Below are 18970 nucleotides of genomic sequence, written 5' to 3' on the forward strand. Positions count from 1 at the left end.
TAATGGTTTGTTGACTTCAAAAATTTATACGAAGGCTTTGATAGCCATCTTGCCATGAAATTCAAGTTTGATGACTTCAAAATTCCATCCGATTTATATGAAAATTTGATTTGGTCGTGGTAAGACGATGATTGTTTCTGAATCCCATCAAAGTTATTAGAAGCAAAACAGGCACTTCAAGTACGAATTCATTTTATTGAAAAATCATGATGGAGAGAGTGTTATGATGGAGATATTTCTATTAGAGGTAGCTTAACCCATTGGTCCAGCCGGTCCAGCTGGTCCTGCAGGACCTGGGGCTCCAGTAGGTCCGGGAAGACCTGGTCGTCCTGGAATACCGCGGGGTCCTGGAAATCCTCTCGGTCCTGGGGCTCCTGGCTGCCCGGCTGCTCCTGCATCTCCTTTCGGTCCCGGCGAGCCTGCTGCTCCGTCCCTTCCTGGTAAACCTGGCGGCCCTTGAGGACCTTGTTGACCCGCTGCACCGACAGGACCCGGAGGTCCACGTTCACCATCAGCACCTTGCCGTCCGGGATGGCCATATTTTCCTGCTGGACCAGGTTCACCTGGACGTCCCGTCTCTCCAGGCCTTCCAGATGGTCCTTCAGGTCCTGAATTGCCTGGTAGCCCTGGTGGTCCAGGTGGGCCTGGTGGTCCGGGAGGGCCAGCAAAATCACGGAAAAATTGCCGAGCCACACGCCGTAGTGCCTCAAATCTCGGATTCCCTGATTTTTCCACTTTCTCAGGAACAGAGACGCCGTGAATTGCAAGGACAAGCAATGCTATAAGTCATAATAAAGTACCAATTCATTAGAAACCTGCTTCTATTAGGTCCTTTAAGCAATCTTACCGAATACGAATACTCTTGCTAGAAGAGCCATTTTGACTGAATGCTGAAAAATGGTTCTGTCAGCCAACTTTTATACCAAAATTTGAGCTGAAACTTCTCCCAATGTCGCGAATACTTCCACCAAATCACCGTTAGATTAAATTTGCAATTTAACTGTAAACTCAATAAAATGATAAATTTTAGAATCTTCATAGGCATTTCAGTTAAATTCGCGACCCTTCAATCAAAACCCACGAGAAAATTCGCCTGTAGCTCGTACGTATCTATTTCTTTTCTCCATCTACATTCAACTATCTTCTTTAAATCTTGAGTAAAAAAAGTTGTAAAAACACCTAAATTTCAAATCAATAAATTCTTTCTCTGAGTTGTTGTGATCAAGACGAAATAGATACGATTGATTGCGTGCACGTGGGAAAGTATCTTAATACTTTACGAGGTTTATAACGTGATAAAATGCTGTTTATCAATTAGAAATTGTTATAGTCGTCGTCTTCACGAGACTCAGTTTAATCTTATTTGATAGATTTCGGTATTGTGATTTTATTGCCAGTGAATCAGGCTAGGTTCTTTTTTGTAGGCCTGATTTTCGCTAAATTTGGCTAATGGCTAGAAAATATCGGAAATTCGACAAAAAAGATTTTATGTCTTTATGGCATTAAGGAAAGGCTAGACGTCGCGGTTTCGGGGTTTCTTTTCTTCCCATTAACGCATTTCTTCAAATTCGAGGGAAAAGATAATTTAAGCAATAAAAGTGTAAGCAGACTTGCATCTGATACTCAGCTTTTTGTGGGACGATCTTTTCCATTTCTTAGCGACCTTGCGCTCCATTTTAGTTTATTAACCTGCTTTGGACGTCAGTAAAAATCTTAGAAAAAATTAATGGAATTGACTTCACAAATCCAGTTGGGTATATCCTTTAGAGTCGCAGAGTAGTGGCCATTGATTGTAACTATAAGACTATGGATGTGAAACCCTGCAGTTTGTGATAGCTGCATGTCCTAACTACAAAATTTCTCGAGTAAATTTTGCGACTCGGCTGCATTAACACCGAGGAATATGTATTCTCCTCGGAGCTGCAAGGATATTCTGTTAATCAGTTCTACTGCGCCAAACGTGTGCCCTTTATCATATCCTGTGTATATTTTGTTTTGCCTCCGACTTCCTTCTCTGTACGAGGATTTCTTCGACATATTCTCAGAACTCCTAATCGTTTTGTTCCCCTCACTTGCTTTCATCCTCTGTGGCGACTTTAATCTTCCTATGTTCTTCTGACCCATTACTCCTGGTCTCCCCACCCTCCCTACTAACTCCACCCACCCTTCCTGTTATCAACTTTCATGTTCTGCCCTCCAGTTTAATCGTTCTTGAAACCCTAAGTGGTTTCACTCTTGATCTTATCCTCTCTAACCTCCCTGTGCATTGCCTTCCCCAGTTCCCTTATGCTCTCTCTGACGTTGCCCCTGATGCCCATCATCCTACTCTCGCGTTCTTTGCTCAGATATCCCGACATCATTCCCGTGTTGCGCGCAAGCCTACCAAGTTCAACTTACGTAACGCGAACTTCGAAGGTCTGAACTCACTCCTGGCGGCAAACAACTTCGTTCCCCTCCGCTCTTAATTAACGTGTGATCAAGAAGTCAACACCTTGTATACCATTTTATCTGATTTTATTCCCTGTTACATTCCCTTCTCTCCTAAGTGCTTACAATCTTCACTGCCTGGTTCACCACTGAAGCCGACAAAAAACTTCATAAAAAACACACTGCGATGAAGAAGTCTCCATCTCCTAGTACCTTTGCTGACTTTTTTTTCAAAACTCTGCGTTCCTCGGCCAAATCCTTAATACTTAAATCCAAAAATTAGCATCTGACCAGTCGTGAAGACTCACTAAAGCGAGGAAACTTCAAACCTTTTTGGTGCCACATTATTATTATTATTATTCTGTTAAGGGAAAATCGCACTGCGTCCTTAAAGAACTATTGTGCCTCTTTTACCGGTTAAAGTGTACCTATTGATCATACCATCTCAAGGAGGCCTATAACCGTCAGGAACTTTAGTGTGTTCCCTACTTGCAGATCTTTCATCTGGTATTAAGTGTTGTCTCAGATGCCTCGACCTACTTTGCACAAGTGCCGGACACTGTCCCAGGACGTGTATAGAGGTTTCGTCATACTCCTTACAAAACCTGCAGGCAGTGTGTGTAGATATCCCTAGCTTCCCACTATGATTCGGAGGTTCTTTTTGGTGAGGTTTAAGCAATCCTTTGTGCGAATGGGTTCATATCCCCCAATAAGCACCCTCGACTGCTCCATTCCTCCTCACCTTTCTTAGAGTTATAGTCATGAAATCGTTTCCGATTCCACAGAAGGGTTCTGGCCCGTGTAGAGGTGTCCCTGCTCTCTTCTTGGCTAGTTCATCCGCTGCCTCGTTGCCTTCCAACCCAATATGGCCAGGAACCCAAAGTATTCAGACCTTATTGGAAGAGCCGAGTGTATTCAGTCTCTCAAGGTATTCCCACACCAGTTTAGAGTTCCCCTGGTTGGACCTCAATGCCTTGATCGCTGCTTGGCTATCGGTGAGCTAGCTATAGTTCCCTTGCAGATTAAAGGAGGTACATTTGTCTATGGTTTATATTTCCGCCTAGAATATGCCAGTGTACCTACCCATTGGCTCAAAGTACGTTTTTCTGGCACCAATGACACCGGCATCCGCTCCCACTGCTGTGAGGGATCCGCCAGTATACCAAGTAATCAGTTGCAGGTTTAAGCCGTATGTCGCAGCCACGCTCTCCCAGTTTGCCTTGTTACACCAACGTGTTTCAAACTTCTTATCAAAGTGAAACCTCTTTGTCATGATATCATATCCCCGGTTAAGAACTCTCAAAGACATATGTATTTGAAATTACGTTTAAGAATTATGTAAGCTCTTGGTTTTTTACAAGAGGGGTCCCGAATTACTTGCATGCTTCCTCCTTGTAGACCCCGAACCTGCCCCCGGTACACCTAGGGCTACTGAGCCAGCACTATTCCAATGTTCTGCTTGGAACTTGCCGTTGCAATTACCGCAGATGCAGCTTTCACATGGTGGAGGTTTACGTGGGCTATCTTAGTGCTGGCCATTGGCTCCGTTATTGTTTGGAGCTCTTCTCTACTGTCGGTGTATCGCCCTCCTCCTCCGACATGGCGCTTTCCTACGCATCGCTGTCCACCTGAGCCCTAGGAGTCCTAGGTTTAGGTCTTCCAGCTCTTCTCTTCATTGGGCAGCAGGTCTACTTTCCTGGTTGATCCAGTCCTCTCCGCCTTCATGGGTTTCGAGGCTTCTTCGGGGTAAGTTTTTCACCCGGTGTCTCCTCCGAGGTATCTTTCCTCGGCTTTTGTGGCAAATTAACAACTCCGGCAGTCCTGCTTAACTATCCCCTCCATCTATTAAATTCTCTGGCTCCTCAGATAACTCCCCCAACTATCTTCTGATTTACTCTGCCGCTACTTTTCCTCAGTCTATGCTCCCTCTTTTTCCTCCTCTTCCCTCCCGCTAGTGGAAGTAGCTTGCCCCGCATCGATTATCATTCCCCTTTTTACGCTTCTCATTGTAGAGTACCTTATTGGCAAACTTGATACCAATTTCGGCTTTACCTACAATGGTCTTCCAAACCTCTTTTTGCTTAAAATTGATCAGTCCATCTCTCTTCCCCTATTCCTTATTTTCAACAAAAGCTTCGAAGCGAATCATTCCGAATTGTGGAAAAGGCCAATTCACAAAGGTGGTGGTCTTGCGCTTGTTGAGGATTACCGTCCCATTTCCCTCCTCTCCTCCTGTTCTAAAATCTTGGAAAGATATGTCAGCGACTGGTCAGCCACCACATAGTAAACGAGGAAAACATGACTTTACCAGCTTTGTCAGTAAATGTCTAAATTCACGACACTGTAAATCACGAGATACTTCTATCCAAATTCTTATACCACTTGTTTTATGGCTTGCTTCTTACCTTCCCCACTGATCCTCTGTTTTCCGCAATATCATCGCCTTGGACTGTGTTTCGCTTCAATCTAACCTAGACACTCTGGTTCGTTGGTGCTCTGCTAATGGTTTAGCGCCAAACGTCAGAAAGTGTGACTTTGTGTGGTACTCCCTAAAATCCTCATCCACTCCCTTCTCCTACTCTCTTAATGGCCATTCCTTTTGATACCTAAATTCCACTCATGACCTCGAATTCACTTTCGACAATCAGCTCCACTTCGACAATCATTGCCTCGAAGTTACCGATGAAGCAGCAAAATTATCAGGCTTTACACTTTGCCCCTCCTCTGATTTTGATTCCATCCAACCCTCCATAGGGCGCTTCAATTCCCTCGTGAGGAATACCCTCGAGTACTGCTCCGTGCTCTGGTCTCCTTCCCATAACTGTCTTTCCCTTGAAAATGTGCAACATAATTTCACCCATTGCCTTTTCTTTGAGAAAAACTTCCCTCGCGTGGACTGCCTTTCCGGCCTCCGCTTTATGAACCTGTCCTTCCTACAACATCCTAACTATCCTCGCATCTGATTGACTGCAGAACCTACTGTTCTGCGTCTTATAACCTATGTAACGTAAACATTTTCATCCTGCCCTTCACAGAGGTTTATTTCCATTCCCCTATTCCTAGACTTTGCCTTCGGGCAAACCACCCTCTGGCAAACCTATACCTCCGGGTGTGCTAAGGTCCAGGGGCATCTGTTTCCGGGGTATTTGCATCTAAGAGCAAGCTAAAGCGGTTGCGGTCTTCTGGCGATCCCTACTCTTCAGCCCAGCAACATGCAAAGATGGCTCGGCCAGCAACGGCTAACTCCTCATTTGCAACCAAGACTATCCGAGCCGATAGGTGTTGAATGACGACGTAAATCTATCTGATTACGACACATAACTTAAAAGAAAACTCCTCCTAGCTCTAAGTCTTACACAAGGCATTAAGTTTCGCTTTGAACCAGTAGGCGTATAACTTAAAAAGTGACCGCTAAATTTTGCCAACGAAATCACGAAAGATTGACTCAGACAGTATTAGCTACCCTTCAACGACGGTTGGGAGGCTGCACGACTAACCGAGGAGAGGGTCTCTGAGCTGCAATCTTTTAAAAAATGTTTTCTCTGGCTTCCAGAAGAAGAGCATAATAGTGCTAAGATCCTGGAAGAACTCGCACTTCTCAGACATTTATATACTTCATACAGTCACGGGTTGTTTCCAAAGCGACATTGATGGTGCAAAATGTAAAATCTGGGAATATTTTGAGGTCCAAAGTGGTGTCCGCCAGGGTTGCTTGTCACCGATATAATTTCTTTTTGTCATGGGTGACGTTCTTCATGCTGCCTTGTCCGGAGCACGTGGAGGAATTCAGTGGACTATGACAAATTTTCTCGAAAACCTCGACTACGCTGACAACATCCTTATCCTTTTGCCGGGTCATGGACCTAGGCCCAATGGCCCTAGATTTGGAAAGGAAGGAGTTGAATTGAAAATAAACTACAAATCAAGGTTCTCAGTCTGACGGGTCATCGTAACCTTTCTATCTGGGTTAATGGGGAATATTTAGGAAGTGTAGTTTCTACCGCCTATGGTACCGAACCGTGCCCGTCGCGTTGTGGCGCGGCAGGATTCGCAGCATTCGAAATTTATTTCGAATGTTGCGAGCGAATAGATGGCGCGGATCTATCCACTTTGCGTGGCACGCCAAGGGAGTGGAAGATCGCAGTAATTATGTTTTTCAGACCTGTCACTGAATTTTAATTATTAAGTTGAAAATTGCTAAAGAATACGGAAGTCCTTTTTGAATTATGTAAAATAGAATTTGAGTTGAGTTTGGTGTTTAGCATCGCGAGTCCTCCATTCTCATTGGTGGTGTTTTTGGTCTGCGCTGGATAGCGTCCGCTTCGTTTTTTCTCGTTTCTTGCGTGCATTTGTGGGTGCGACCTGCCGTGTCGGTGTAAAGTTCACCGCGTTTCAGTATAAACTCACCGCGTTTACATCTCAATCTCGTACTTCTCTGTAAGAAAAATGTCTTTTGACAATAAAGACACGGCAGGCCCATCGGACCCGCAAGTGACCGCCCTCACCGTACGCGTTCCTCCGTTTTGGCGGCGGAACCCCGAGCTGTGGTTCGTGCATTTGGAAGCACAATTCCAAATGTCCGGCATCACATCGGACGCGACCCGTTTCAACTACGCGGTGGTCGGCCTGGACGAAGAGTCCATACTTCTGGTGTCCGACGTGGTGAAGTCGACATCGTATGTGCAGCTCAAGAGCGAGTTGATCAGGCGCCTGTCGGCAAGCGAGTCGGCAAAATTAGACCACTTGCTGGCAGGTTTAACCTTAGGTGATCGAACTCCCAGCCAATTGCTTCGTGAAATGAGGCAATTGATCGAAGAAGACCTGATCAAGTCGCTCTGGCTGCGTCGGCTCCCGGAGGGCACCCAGGCGATCCTCGCTTGCGTCTCCGGTTCCTTGGAGGAACTGGCAGCGACGGCCGACCAGGTTCAGGAGGTGTACGTACGCCCAACCTTGGCGGCCGTTCAACCACCGTCGGATGAGGTGGGTGAATTGAGGCGCGAGATTGCTGCATTAACAGCCAGTATGGCCGAGATGCGGGCGACGTTGGACGCTCAGCGTTCGGGCGCCAGATCGCGAGCACGCTCGCGGTCTGCCATCCGAAAAGGGCGATCAGGTAGCAGGTCGTCAAGACAGTCCACGGACCCAGGGATTTGCTGGTACCACCGCAGATTCGGGGATAAAGCGACAAGATGTACGCTACCGTGTAGATTCTCTTCTACCGCAAAAAACTAGGTCCGCGGGGGGTCTTGGCGGCGGCCACCCAGAACGCAGCACCACGTCGCCTAACTATTTTCGACCCCCTCAGCAGGCGCAACTACCTCGTCGACACGGGTGCGGAGGTTTCGGTTCTTCCCGTACCCCAGCATCATCAACTTTTCCCTCAACCGCTCAAACTTGCGGCAGCAAATTCCTCCCGCATCAATACTTACGGATATAGGCAAGTGGACGTGAGTCTTGGCTTGCGTAGGACGTTTTCGTGGCGTTTCATCCTGGCGGATGTCAGCTTCCCCATACTAGGCGCAGACTTCCTGTGTCACTATGGATTGCTGGTGGACTTGCAAAACAAGTCTCTTATAGATTCCACGACCAACCTTAATTCGTCGGGACATATGGTATCTCACCCAGGCAATAATCTTTCCGTTCTTTTAGAAGACATTACCGACTCTCGTGTTCGGGCACTTCTCCAAAAGTTCAGCCAGATTACTACCAACTGTAGTCTCTCCAAACCAGTGAAGCACAATGTGCAGCACCACATTATCACTACTGGTTCCCCGATCTTCTCGAAGGTGCGTCCTCTACCATCTCAGAAACTGGCAATTGCACGGAAAGAGTTTGAACAACTCGTTCAACAGGGTATCTGCAGGCCCTCAAACAGCTGTTGGTCTTCCCCACTGCATATGGTCCCTAAGCCAAACGGCGAATGGCGCCCATGTGGGGATTACAGAAGGCTAAATGCACAGACTGTTCCTGACCGATATCCAATTCCACTCATCCACGACTTTGCGCATCACCTCGCGAATTGCCGCATCTTTTCGACCTTGGACTTAACCAAGGCTTATCACCAAATCCCAGTAGCTCCTGAAGACATTCCAAAGACGGCAATATGCACACCCTTTGGACTCTTCGAGTTCACCCGAATGACTTTCGGATTGTGCAATGCGGCGCAAACCTTTCAAAGGTTCATTCACTCAGTCCTGCGAAACCTCGAATTCTGTTTCGTATATTTGGATGATGTTTTGGTCGCTTCTTCCACTGAGTCTGAGCACTTAGCCCATCTCGAGTGCATTTTTCAACGTCTCCTTGAGGCCGGTTTAGTCCTAAACGTTGAGAAATGCAAATTCCTTCAACAACAGGTGAGATTCCTCGGCCATTTCATTTCCCCTGAAGGAATACAGCCCGACCCAGACAAGGTGCAAGCGATAACAAGCTTCCCGCGTCCAAAGACAGTGAGGGAGTTGAGGAGGTTCTTGGGCATGCTAAACTTCTACCGTCGTTTCCTGCCCAAGGCCGCCCATCTCCAGTCCATTTTGAACGCGTACTTGTCTGGCCCCAAAACTAAGGACACACGAGAGATCGTGTGGTCTGAAGAGGCTATCTGCGCGTTTGACAAATCTCGTCAACAACTGGCTGACGCTACACTCTTGGCATTCCCTCTGCAAGATGCACCCCTAGCCGTTTTTGTTGATGCCTCTGACATCGCAGTAGGTGCTGCCCTTCACCAAAAGGTGGACCAAGTTTGGCAGCCGTTGAGCTTCTTCTCGAAGCAGTTGAATCCCGCTCAACGGAACTACAGCACCTACGATCGCGAACTGCTCGCCGCATACCTGTCCATCAAATACTTCCGTTTCTCCCTAGAAGGCAGGCCGTTCACAGTGTTCACGGACCATAAGCCTCTCACGTTCGCTTTGAAACAGAAGCCCGACAAAGCGTCCCCTCGTCAGCTTCGACACCTGAGCTTCATAAGCCAGTTTACGTCGGACATCCAGCACGTGTCCGGGAAGGACAACATTGTTGCTGACGCTTTGTCTCGTGTCTCCGAAGTTAACATCCCCGCCTCACTCGATTTCTCGGCTATTGCCAAGGCGCAAGTGGATGACGCAGCACTTCAGAGCCTCAAGTCCAACCCCAAATACAAATTTCGGGAGTTGCCCATCTTCGGCTCAAACCTCTCGCTCTGCTGCGAAGACTCGGAAAAGGGACCTCGGCCATACATTCCGGCCACATTTCGCAAGGAAGTGTTCCACGCAGTTCATGACTTGGCGCACCCCGGCATCAGGACAACAAACCGGTTAGTCACCGGAAAATACTTCTGGCCCTCCATGAACAAGGATATTAATTCCTGGGCCAGAGAGTGCATCGCATGCCAAAAATGTAAAGTCTCCAGGCATGTTAGGAAAGAAGTGGGCTCATTCCCCCGCACTACCAAGCGTTTCCACACCATACACCTCGACATTATAGGGCCTTTGCGAGACTCGCACGGTTTTAAGTATTGCCTCACAATCATCGACAGGTTCACGCGGTGGCCTGAGGCAATACCTCTGAAAGACATTACGGCGCAATCATGTGCTGAAGCCCTCTGTCGAGAGTGGATACCTCGCTTTGGCGTCCCTGCAGTGGTCATCACTGACCAGGGAATGCAATTTGAGTCCACCCTTTTCTCCGAGTTAGGCAAACTCCTTGGTTTTAAACGCCAGCGGACTACGGCATACCACCCACAATCCAATGGGATGTTGGAACGTTGGCACCGGACGCTGAAAGCCGCCATTATGGCACGCGACGACCCGTCCTGGACGCAAGTCTTGCCTCTCGTCCTACTCGGCCTTCGTACAACCCGCCGAGAGGAATTTGCTGCCAGCCCCGCGGAGCTGGTTTACGGGGAGAACCCAAGACTCCCAAGCGATCCGGTCTTCGACAAGAGATCGGGTCTCACGGAGTCGGGGTTGGTGCGTCTGCTGAGGGACAATCTCCGGCGCATCAAGGCGCCACCACCCACTCGACACTCGTCCATACCTGCTTGTTCGCCCAAGGAACTGGACACATGCACGCATGTGCTGATCAGAACGGATGCCGTCCGGAAGCCGCTGCAGCCTCCATATGAGGGCCCGTACCGCGTTCTCGAGCGGGGAGAACATTTCTTCCAGCTCGAGATCGGTGGTCACAAAAAGGCGGTCTCTTTGTCCAGGCTGAAACCCGCGTGCGCCCCGAAGCAACGTCGTGTCCGCTTTGTGGATTAACGGCGAACGAAGTTCGGGGATCAGTCGCTGAAACCCCCTAGGTTTCATCTGGGGGCGGAGTGATGTGGCGCGGCAGGATTCGCAGCATTCGAAATTTATTTCGAATGTTGCGAGCGAATAGATGGCGCGGATCTATCCACTTTGCGTGGCACGCCAAGGGAGTGGAAGATCGCAGTAATTATGTTTTTCAGACTTGTCACTGAATTTTAATTATTAAGTTGAAAATTGCTAAAGAATACGGAAGTCCTTTTTGAATTATGTAAAATAGAATTTGAGTTGAGTTTGATGTATAGAATTCGCGTTGAGTTTGCTGTATAGAATTCGCATTGAATTCGCTTAAATATATTAATAAAAATAATAAGTAATCTTAATTACTTAAGCGTCAACGGCGGTAGATCCGCGCTTTCGTTGAGTTGTCTAAAATTCGGAAATGCAGTTATCTCAACACCAATATCAATTTGAGAATGTTCTGTGCTAATGTTATTTGTTTGTCGCTATATGAGGGTAGCACATGGAAGGTAAACCATGTGCTGCTGTGTTACTGTTACTGTCACTCAAAATCTCCGAGGCTTAAACAGCCATTTGCACCATACCATCAGGATACGCTGGTTTGATATTATTATTGACGAAAAACTCGGTGGGTGTACAAGCCTCGCAACCGTATGTGTTGTGATCATAAGTCGAAAGTGACAGTGGGTAGGTCACACATTAAGAAGGGGCGCATTTGTATTGCTGGGCAGGCATGCAGTGGAAACTACTCTCCCAGCAAATACCGACGACTAGACCATCTCAAGAGCACTTTGTGCAAATCAGTAGTGGTGAAGTGCGGGAGGGAAGTCATGCGGGGAGATGAAGGGCGTTGCAGGAAGCCACGAATGATGGCGTGTAGGTGTGGTTGACTTCAAAGTGTCACCCACTAAGTGATAAATAGCAACCATATATATACCCCTAAAGTCGGTCTTATATCCTTCCCCTTTCTTTCGCTGTGGAACTACTATGATGGATGCTTCATAGCGAAAACAGTAGTTGAAAAAATTTAGTATATTCATGTTAACCGCTTGTATCGCTCCGTGGGTGCGTTGCGTTTACCTCGCTCCTGTTCTCTTTTGATTTAAAGATCGCATATTCAGGTGTTCACATTCGTAGCTATGTTCAGCTTCAGCCTCCCTTCCACCAACTCCAAAAAAAAGATAAAAGGTGGAAGATCTTTTCGATTCAATTCTGTGGTTCAATCGGTAGATCAGTTTCTTGCTGAACAGCACAAGCTATCTCCTTACAGCAGCATTGCAAAACGGTCGGATTCGAAGCACCCAACCCAGCTACGTCTTCCCAGAGCTTGAATACCGCTCAATTTATACTCACCTTGCCTTCAGTATCCAGTTTGGGGGCCGATTTTTCAGCAAGCTAGTGCGGCACTTTTTGTCAATCAGCACTTTTTTTCAAAGCGTTGTGCTGTAACTTGGTGAGATTTACCGGAGCTGCATCTCTTTAGGATACGTACCACAGTCCTAGGGGCGCGCACGAGTGGTTTTCATACCGAAAGCGGGCAGGCGCGGTCATGAGTCCACGAAGGACTTTCGACCAATCAGACTGACCTCCTTCGTGCTGAAGATCCTAGAGCGCGTCCTGGACATTCATGATTATGGAAAGAACGCCTTTCTCTAAGTCACACACATGCCTACCTCAAAGGAAAATCCACAGAAACCGCCATTCACGAGGTAATTGGCATGGTTGAGTGGTCGCTGCAGTACAAGCAGTACACCATAGCTGCCTTCTTGGATATAGAGGGAGCTTTTAACAACGTTAGTACCAACCAAACCATCAAGGAAGCCTTGACCAGTATTGGATTGAAGGGTTATCTCGCGCATTAGGTTATATCCATGCTAGGTACCAGGATAATCCAGTCGGATCTGGGAGGCTACTGAACTACTTGACCAGAGCTGTGAACAAAGGCACGCCCCAGGGTGGCACCATCTCACCGATGCTCTGGTTGATAGTAATTTACAAAATTTTACGTACATTGGACAGCAGCGAGATGAAGCTGGTGGCGTCTGCCGACGACTTGGTGATATTATTATCAAGTATGTTTCTGTCCATTATGAGCGACATCATGGAAGGAGCGTTGCGAAAGGTGTGCCTGTGGACCGCAAGATGCTTACTCAGCATAGACCCAACCAAAACGCAACTGATGCTATTCACCACGAAGACAAGGATAACTGAATTCCATCTACCAAGGCCGAATGGACAAGATTGGTTCTTATCTTTAATGTAAAGTATCTGGATGTAATCCTGGATGCAAAGGTAAATAGGAGATTGAACATGGAACTGAGGGTTAAGAAGGCCGTTATATCCTTCTATGCCTGCACGAGAACCTTTGCAAAGAAATGGGGTCTCCGGCCGAGGATGGTTCTCTGGATGTACACTGCTGTAGTGCGTCCGATCCGAACGTGCGACTCTATTGTATGGTAGCAGGCTTTGAGGAAAAAATACAATAGGATGAAGCTCAATAGGATTCAAAAACCCCGTGTGCAGGTGCTACTAGAGCTCTGCAATCCTGTCCGGGAGATGCTCTCAATATACTCCTGCATCTCCTCGCCCTAGAAATCTACATTAAATACGTTGCAGGGTGCAGTGCCGTCAGACTACGTGAGTCCGGATGCTGAGCAGCGAAATCCTCTGACCACAGTAACATCCTAGATGATATACCTCGGGAAATCTGGACATTCCCCACGGACTATGCCAGACGCAAGCTGAACTTCACGAGAAACTTTGCTGTGGACTTTCCAACCAGGTCAAACTGGAAGACTGAGGGCGTGTTGCAAGGTTATGACTCAGTATTCTTTACCAACGGATCAAAGATGGACTTTGGAGTTTGCGCGGGGGTTTTATCGAACATACACTGTGTATCCGAGTCGTATGGTCTCCCAGGTTTCGCCAGTGTATTCCGAGCGGAAGTACTGGCGATATTGGAAGTCTGTCGATGGCTAGAGCGAGATTCGAGCCCCAAGCGTAATATAGCCATTCTGACCGACAGCCAAGCGGCCATCAAGGCCTTGAACTCAGTGACGACATCTTCCAAGGTGATGGGGCAGTGCAGAGACGCGCTGAACCATCTGGGCGGCACGCTCGAGGTCACCCTCCTTTGGGTTCCCGGGCATAGGAACATAGCCGGCTGACGGATTGCCCAGGTGAGGCTCTGCTCTTGGCAGTCCCTCGGCCAATACAGTCGGTGCTCCGCTGGCGGCTGTCGGGGGCCGAGTCTACTCGCACTACCTAGCAGCCACGAGCCTAGGATGGCGAAGGCTTACGAGCTGTGCCAAGTCATAGAGAATTTGACCCGCTTATAATATAACCCGAGACATAACACGAGAGCTTCTGTGCAAGACACGCGGAACTGCATACAAGATTACGATGGTCTGCATGGGACACTGGCCCATAGGGGATCATGTCGCTACGCTCGGCATACCCTACAATTCGCATTGCCGAAGCTGCGGTGAAGGAAGGGAAACCCTCATGCACTTTCTCTGCGATTGCGTAGCTCTAGCTACGGACATTGGGTAAACTATTCTTGGGGGACCTCAGAGAGAGATCTCTAGCTGCAGGGTGGGAGAGCTGCTTTCTTTCGTGAATGCTACGGGCTGGCTCTGAAGATCCGAGCCGGCTGGACTCTGCCTCGCTGCTCCCATAATAGCAGTCTTAGGAGTTTATACCATCAAAACGGTGCTAATTGGGCCCCTCAGAGCGATCACTGATACCTACCTACCATGGTCGGAAGCTGGTAGTTTTTATTCGTTTTTCGTCACTTGGAAAGGGGGTGCAAATTTAATAACTTAATGAATAAGGGAAAGGGAATTTGGAACGTCCGAAAAACAACGTAAACAGCTTCAAAGAAGCTTTTCAGCTCAAGTTATGCTACATTCCGACTTCTGCGAAATTCGCCCGTTCGACCTTGAACCTATTTCACTTCCAAGTAACGGCAATAATAAGAAAAACCAAAGTTTTCTCATCAATTACAATTCGGCAAGTGACTTGAGGAGGAAAATTTTTGAATACGAAAATAATTGAGAATTTCACCATTAGACGTAGTAGTACCAACCACAACCTTTGAAGACACAAAAGGAAAATGTTTTCCACTTTGTTGGATAGAGTTCTTAACTGAGAAAAGTTTTTCTCCATTTCTGCAGACATAAAAGGAAAATAGTTAACAAAAATTAATTCCCAGATCGTTTCCAATGCTAATATACGCGAAATTTATTGGTTCACGTCTAGACAGTCATAAGAATTCAGTTTCATTTTTCTCGTTTTCCCTATTGATATGGTGAGTGGTGCCTTAATGGGTTCGCTTGCAGAAAATATCCTTACGGATACCTTCTTGGCTGCTTTACCAGAAAATTTCATATTGATGTTAACGCGGGAGACGATTGTTAATGCTTTACATTGCGAGTATGATTGCCCTCTTAAATCTGACCAAAGTTATTAGCAGAGAAAGATATACTTTAGATACAAAATTTCTTTATTCGAATTTATCTGTTTTTGTAGCTGATCTTATTGTATAGTAAACAAGAATAAAATAGAGGCGTTGGTAATGAGTTCTTTTGCATTATTCCGCTTAACCTGAGGGTCCAATTGGTCCCGGAGCTCCAACTGGACCAGTGGCTCCTACTGGGCCGGGGAATCCTGGCCGGCCCGGTACACCACGTGATCCTGGGGATCCCCTCGATCCTGGTGTTCCATTCTGCCCAGGTGCTCCTGTCTCGCCTTTTGGTCCCGGAGGTCCTGCTGCTCCATCTCGTCCTGGCAGACCAGGAGGTCCTTGTGGTCCTTGCTGACCTGGTGCTCCAGGAGCACCTGCCTGTCCGCGTTCACCGTCAGGACCCGGACGACCATTATTGCCATCTTTTCCAGGTCTACCTCGTTCACCGGGACGCCCAGTTTCTCCAGGCCTGCCAGCCGGTCCTTCCTGACCCGGAACACCTGGTGGGCCTGGTAATCCAGGCGCCCCTGGTGGTCCTGGAGGTCCTACGTAATCGCGAAGAAGTTGCCGTGCCACTCGACTGAATTCCTCTGCTTTGGGACCAATCAAATTTTTATCCTTTTCTGAAATAGTGAAGCCTTGGGCCGCAAGAGCAAGTAGTCCTGGAAATAACAATTTTGGAACGATTTGTAACAAATCCTTTCTTTGTTAAGACCTTAGGGATTCTTACCAAAGACCAATACTGTTGATAGACGAATCATTTCGATTGAATGCTCACCAAAAACTTCTCAGTTGCCTTTTATGTCATTTCGATTTCAGTTCAGAGATTTAGTGAAAACAGCTCCAACGGAACACCATTAAAAGAAATTTGCAATCTAACTGTGAACTCACTAAAATAATAATTGACTCTAAGCCTCTTATGGGCGTTCTTTTTAAATTTGCAATCCTTGATTGGAATTTCTTGTAAAGCGCACACCTAAAGATTTCATCTATTTCGATCTTTCTTCAATAAAATGAGTTATAAAATGCCCCTGAATTTAGAATCAATAAATTTTTTTCTGAGTTCAGAACTCCCAATTGTGATGACCAAGTAGCAAACTTGACTGATAGCATATACGTGGGCAGGTATCTTGATACTTTAAGAAATTTATGACGCAGTAAAATGTCGCTTATCAATTAAAAATCTTGTAATGATGTCGCCGACTTGACCGAGCCTAATAAAATATTTTTTTATGAAAAGTGTGGCGATTTTATTGCTAGTCAATGGGGCCAACTTTTTTTGACGACCTGCGTTGTTTTCTTCTGAATGTTTACTGATTCTTTTTCACAGTTAGCAATAAAGTAATTCCATCCGTGAAAAAGCTGAAATGTGAAATTCAAAATATTTACCTTGTCAACAGATCCAATACTCCAGTGGGTCCAATGGTCCAATGGTTTTCTACTGCGAGACACCTAAAACAAGCCAATCTACTCTTGGAGACAACTTTGTCGTGATGGGGTGACCTGCAGTAGTTCACTATCATACTCAGATTCTCCCAAGAACCTCACCAGATGCATATCAAATCACGGAAAAATCTGTGGAAGACATGCCCTCCAATGCAATGAAAAGTCTGGACTTATTGCGCGTCGTAGGGTTAGTCATAAAAGAAAATACAACAATCCCCATAGTGGGAAAAGCCTGAAGCCTGACTACTGTCAGTCTGTTTACGGTATGGTTGCTTGAATCTTCCGAAAGTGGAAAAGGGAGGCTCGGCAGAGGGAAACTTAAGCTACAAAAGGAAGGGGACTACATGCTGAATCTTGCCTGTCAGAATTTTCTTTTCCTTCTCGACCAGGGAAAACGGGAGAAATGATGTAATTGATCCGATACTAGAATATGCAAACAGATCCAAGGAGCCCCGGACACTGTAAACCTGGGAAAGCTTTCTACCGGCGTCAATGGAAGACACTCTACTAGAAGGCGCAGATCCTCTGCAATGGCGGCGGCTTCTACTGTATCTACTGTATCTTCAGCTGTGTCTACTTCTCCTTCTGCTAAGGATGACCATACCAAGCCCACAAATTCAGCACAATCACTGAATTCCGCCGAAAAAGTGAATCGCGAAAACGTGCCAAAAATGTAGCAATCGACGTCATTATCTACGTGCTCCCGGTGGCTAAGGAATTCGTTAGACAAGACTGTGACTTCCGAAAAGGGGCTTCCTACTGTGCCTAATAGTGCAGCCTCAATATCATGTCAGGAGCCTCTCAACCTGTGTTCCGCTGGTTCTACATCCGTGATCTAGAGGCCCCTATGCGACGAGTTACGGTCCACCGAGCCTCCGATCATGTCTCACTCCATCGCGCCTACAACGGGACAATATCCACAGCCTTCTCAGCAAGTCTCGAATCCACCCATACCAGTGGCCCAAGCTAAAGGTGGCGTCCCCACCTAAAGAGCACTTTATCTCCAGGCTAGCGTTCACAACTTCTACGGACGATGTTCTGGAATATATAAAGAGCAAAGTTGGACTACTTTCTCCTCTATTCTGCATTAAACTGACAAAAGACAACAACACCGACCGAGTAATTGCATCTTTCAAGGTGACTTGTCCACACGAAGTTGACGTCCTCGGCAACCCTTCTTTCTGGCCTGAAGGTGTATTCATCAAGCCATACAAGCGCTCCAATTCACGGGTAAATTTCAGGGCAACCTGCCTGCCTCGACAAGCTATATAACTGGATCCATGTTTACTGTCCATCTGTTTAATCAGAACGTTAGGGGTTTAAGAACCAAGCTGGGGGCCTTCAATTTATATGCGCTGACCCAGCAACACCGAAGCCTGGCTGGACGGTGCCACATTAAACTTCGAGCTCCCCGTAAGGGTACTCCACATTCCGCTGTGACAGGGACCGGGATGCATCTCGTAAGTCCACCGGCGGCGGGGTCATAATTGCAGTAAAAGATACACTCCCCGCCGAACTCGTCTTGTCCTCCTCTGGCTTTCCTTTTGATTGTGTTGTTCTTCGTGTCTTCCCGCCCAACTTCTTCTCATTTATTGTACCTTGTGTATATTTCCTCTGTGCTTGCCCTTCTCAATTGCATGGAGAATTGTTTGACAGTTTGTCTGAACTCCTTACTGTTAGATTCCTTTCCCTCCCTTTCTTCATTTGCGGAGATTTCAACCTCACCATGCTCCACTGGCCTAATCATCCTAGCCTTCCAATTCCTTCCAACAACCTCTCCCATTCTTCCCGTCCACTTTCTTCCTTTATGAACACTTGCTCTGCCCTGAATTTCAATACCACCAAAACTCCTTGGACCGCCCTCACGATCTCTTCCTTTCCAACCTCCCCGACCGCCACCTCTCTTTATTTTCTCGCATATCCCCGTATGTCAAAACTAACGCACACCACCCCTCCCACTTGAATTTGAAGCGGAGCTCCCTCGTTCAAAACCCAAAACCACTAAGCACAACTTCCGCGAAGCCAATTTTGACGGTCTGAAATCAGCTTTAGCGTCCCTCGACTGGGTAAATATATTAAGCAACTCATCATGTGATCAAGCTCTAAACATCTTGTACAATATCCTGTGCGGTCTTTCCACAACAATCCTGCAACCTTCTCTGCACTTACTTCGCTTCAGTGTTTTCTCCCTCGAGCCCCCTACCCTCAACACCCTACACCTCTCATAACTGCAGACTGCTCCGAATCTTTAGCGATTCCTCTTCTTACGCCTTCCTTGGTTGAGTTCCTCAGTGCTAATCTTGACCCCAATGTCGGGCCTGGCTCCGATGCGCTTCCTAACCTCTTCCTTCTTAACTGTAGAAAACACATTGAGTATAATCTACAACAA

At 47.0% G+C, this 18970-nt stretch overlaps 2 protein-coding genes across 2 annotated transcripts; both read right to left on the reverse strand.

Moving 5' to 3' along the window:
- Positions 1–206: 206 nt before the first annotated feature.
- On the reverse strand, positions 207–1001 carry LOC119651878 (collagen alpha-1(X) chain-like). The gene is made up of 2 exons (XM_038055693.1): positions 848–1001; positions 207–779 (listed from the first exon to the last, which is right to left on the reverse strand). The coding sequence occupies exons 1-2, from the start codon at positions 876–878 to the stop codon at positions 253–255; spliced, it is 558 nt and encodes a 185-aa protein (XP_037911621.1). The 5' UTR covers positions 879–1001; the 3' UTR covers positions 207–252.
- A 14155-nt stretch (positions 1002–15156) lies between these two features.
- LOC119651679 (collagen alpha-1(I) chain-like) lies at positions 15157–16044 on the reverse strand. Its single transcript, XM_038055378.1, has 2 exons — positions 15866–16044; positions 15157–15797 (listed from the first exon to the last, which is right to left on the reverse strand). The coding sequence occupies exons 1-2, from the start codon at positions 15894–15896 to the stop codon at positions 15271–15273; spliced, it is 558 nt and encodes a 185-aa protein (XP_037911306.1). The 5' UTR covers positions 15897–16044; the 3' UTR covers positions 15157–15270.
- Between the last annotated feature and the right edge of the window lie 2926 nt (positions 16045–18970).

The sequence above is a fragment of the Hermetia illucens genome, chromosome 3, assembly GCF_905115235.1.
Source record: "Hermetia illucens chromosome 3, iHerIll2.2.curated.20191125, whole genome shotgun sequence".
Lineage (NCBI taxonomy): Eukaryota > Metazoa > Arthropoda > Insecta > Diptera > Stratiomyidae > Hermetia > Hermetia illucens.

Excerpts from the sequence above, each read along its gene's own strand:
- LOC119651878 (XM_038055693.1), bottom strand. The coding sequence starts at position 878 with ATGGCTCTTCTAGCAAGAGTATTCGTATTCG. Across the intron at positions 780-847 it reads AGCAAGAGTATTCGTATTCG|CATTGCTTGTCCTTGCAATT; the intron begins GTAAGATTGCTT and ends TATGACTTATAG.
- LOC119651679 (XM_038055378.1), bottom strand. The coding sequence starts at position 15,896 with ATGATTCGTCTATCAACAGTATTGGTCTTTG. Across the intron at positions 15,798-15,865 it reads ATCAACAGTATTGGTCTTTG|GACTACTTGCTCTTGCGGCC; the intron begins GTAAGAATCCCT and ends TGTTATTTCCAG.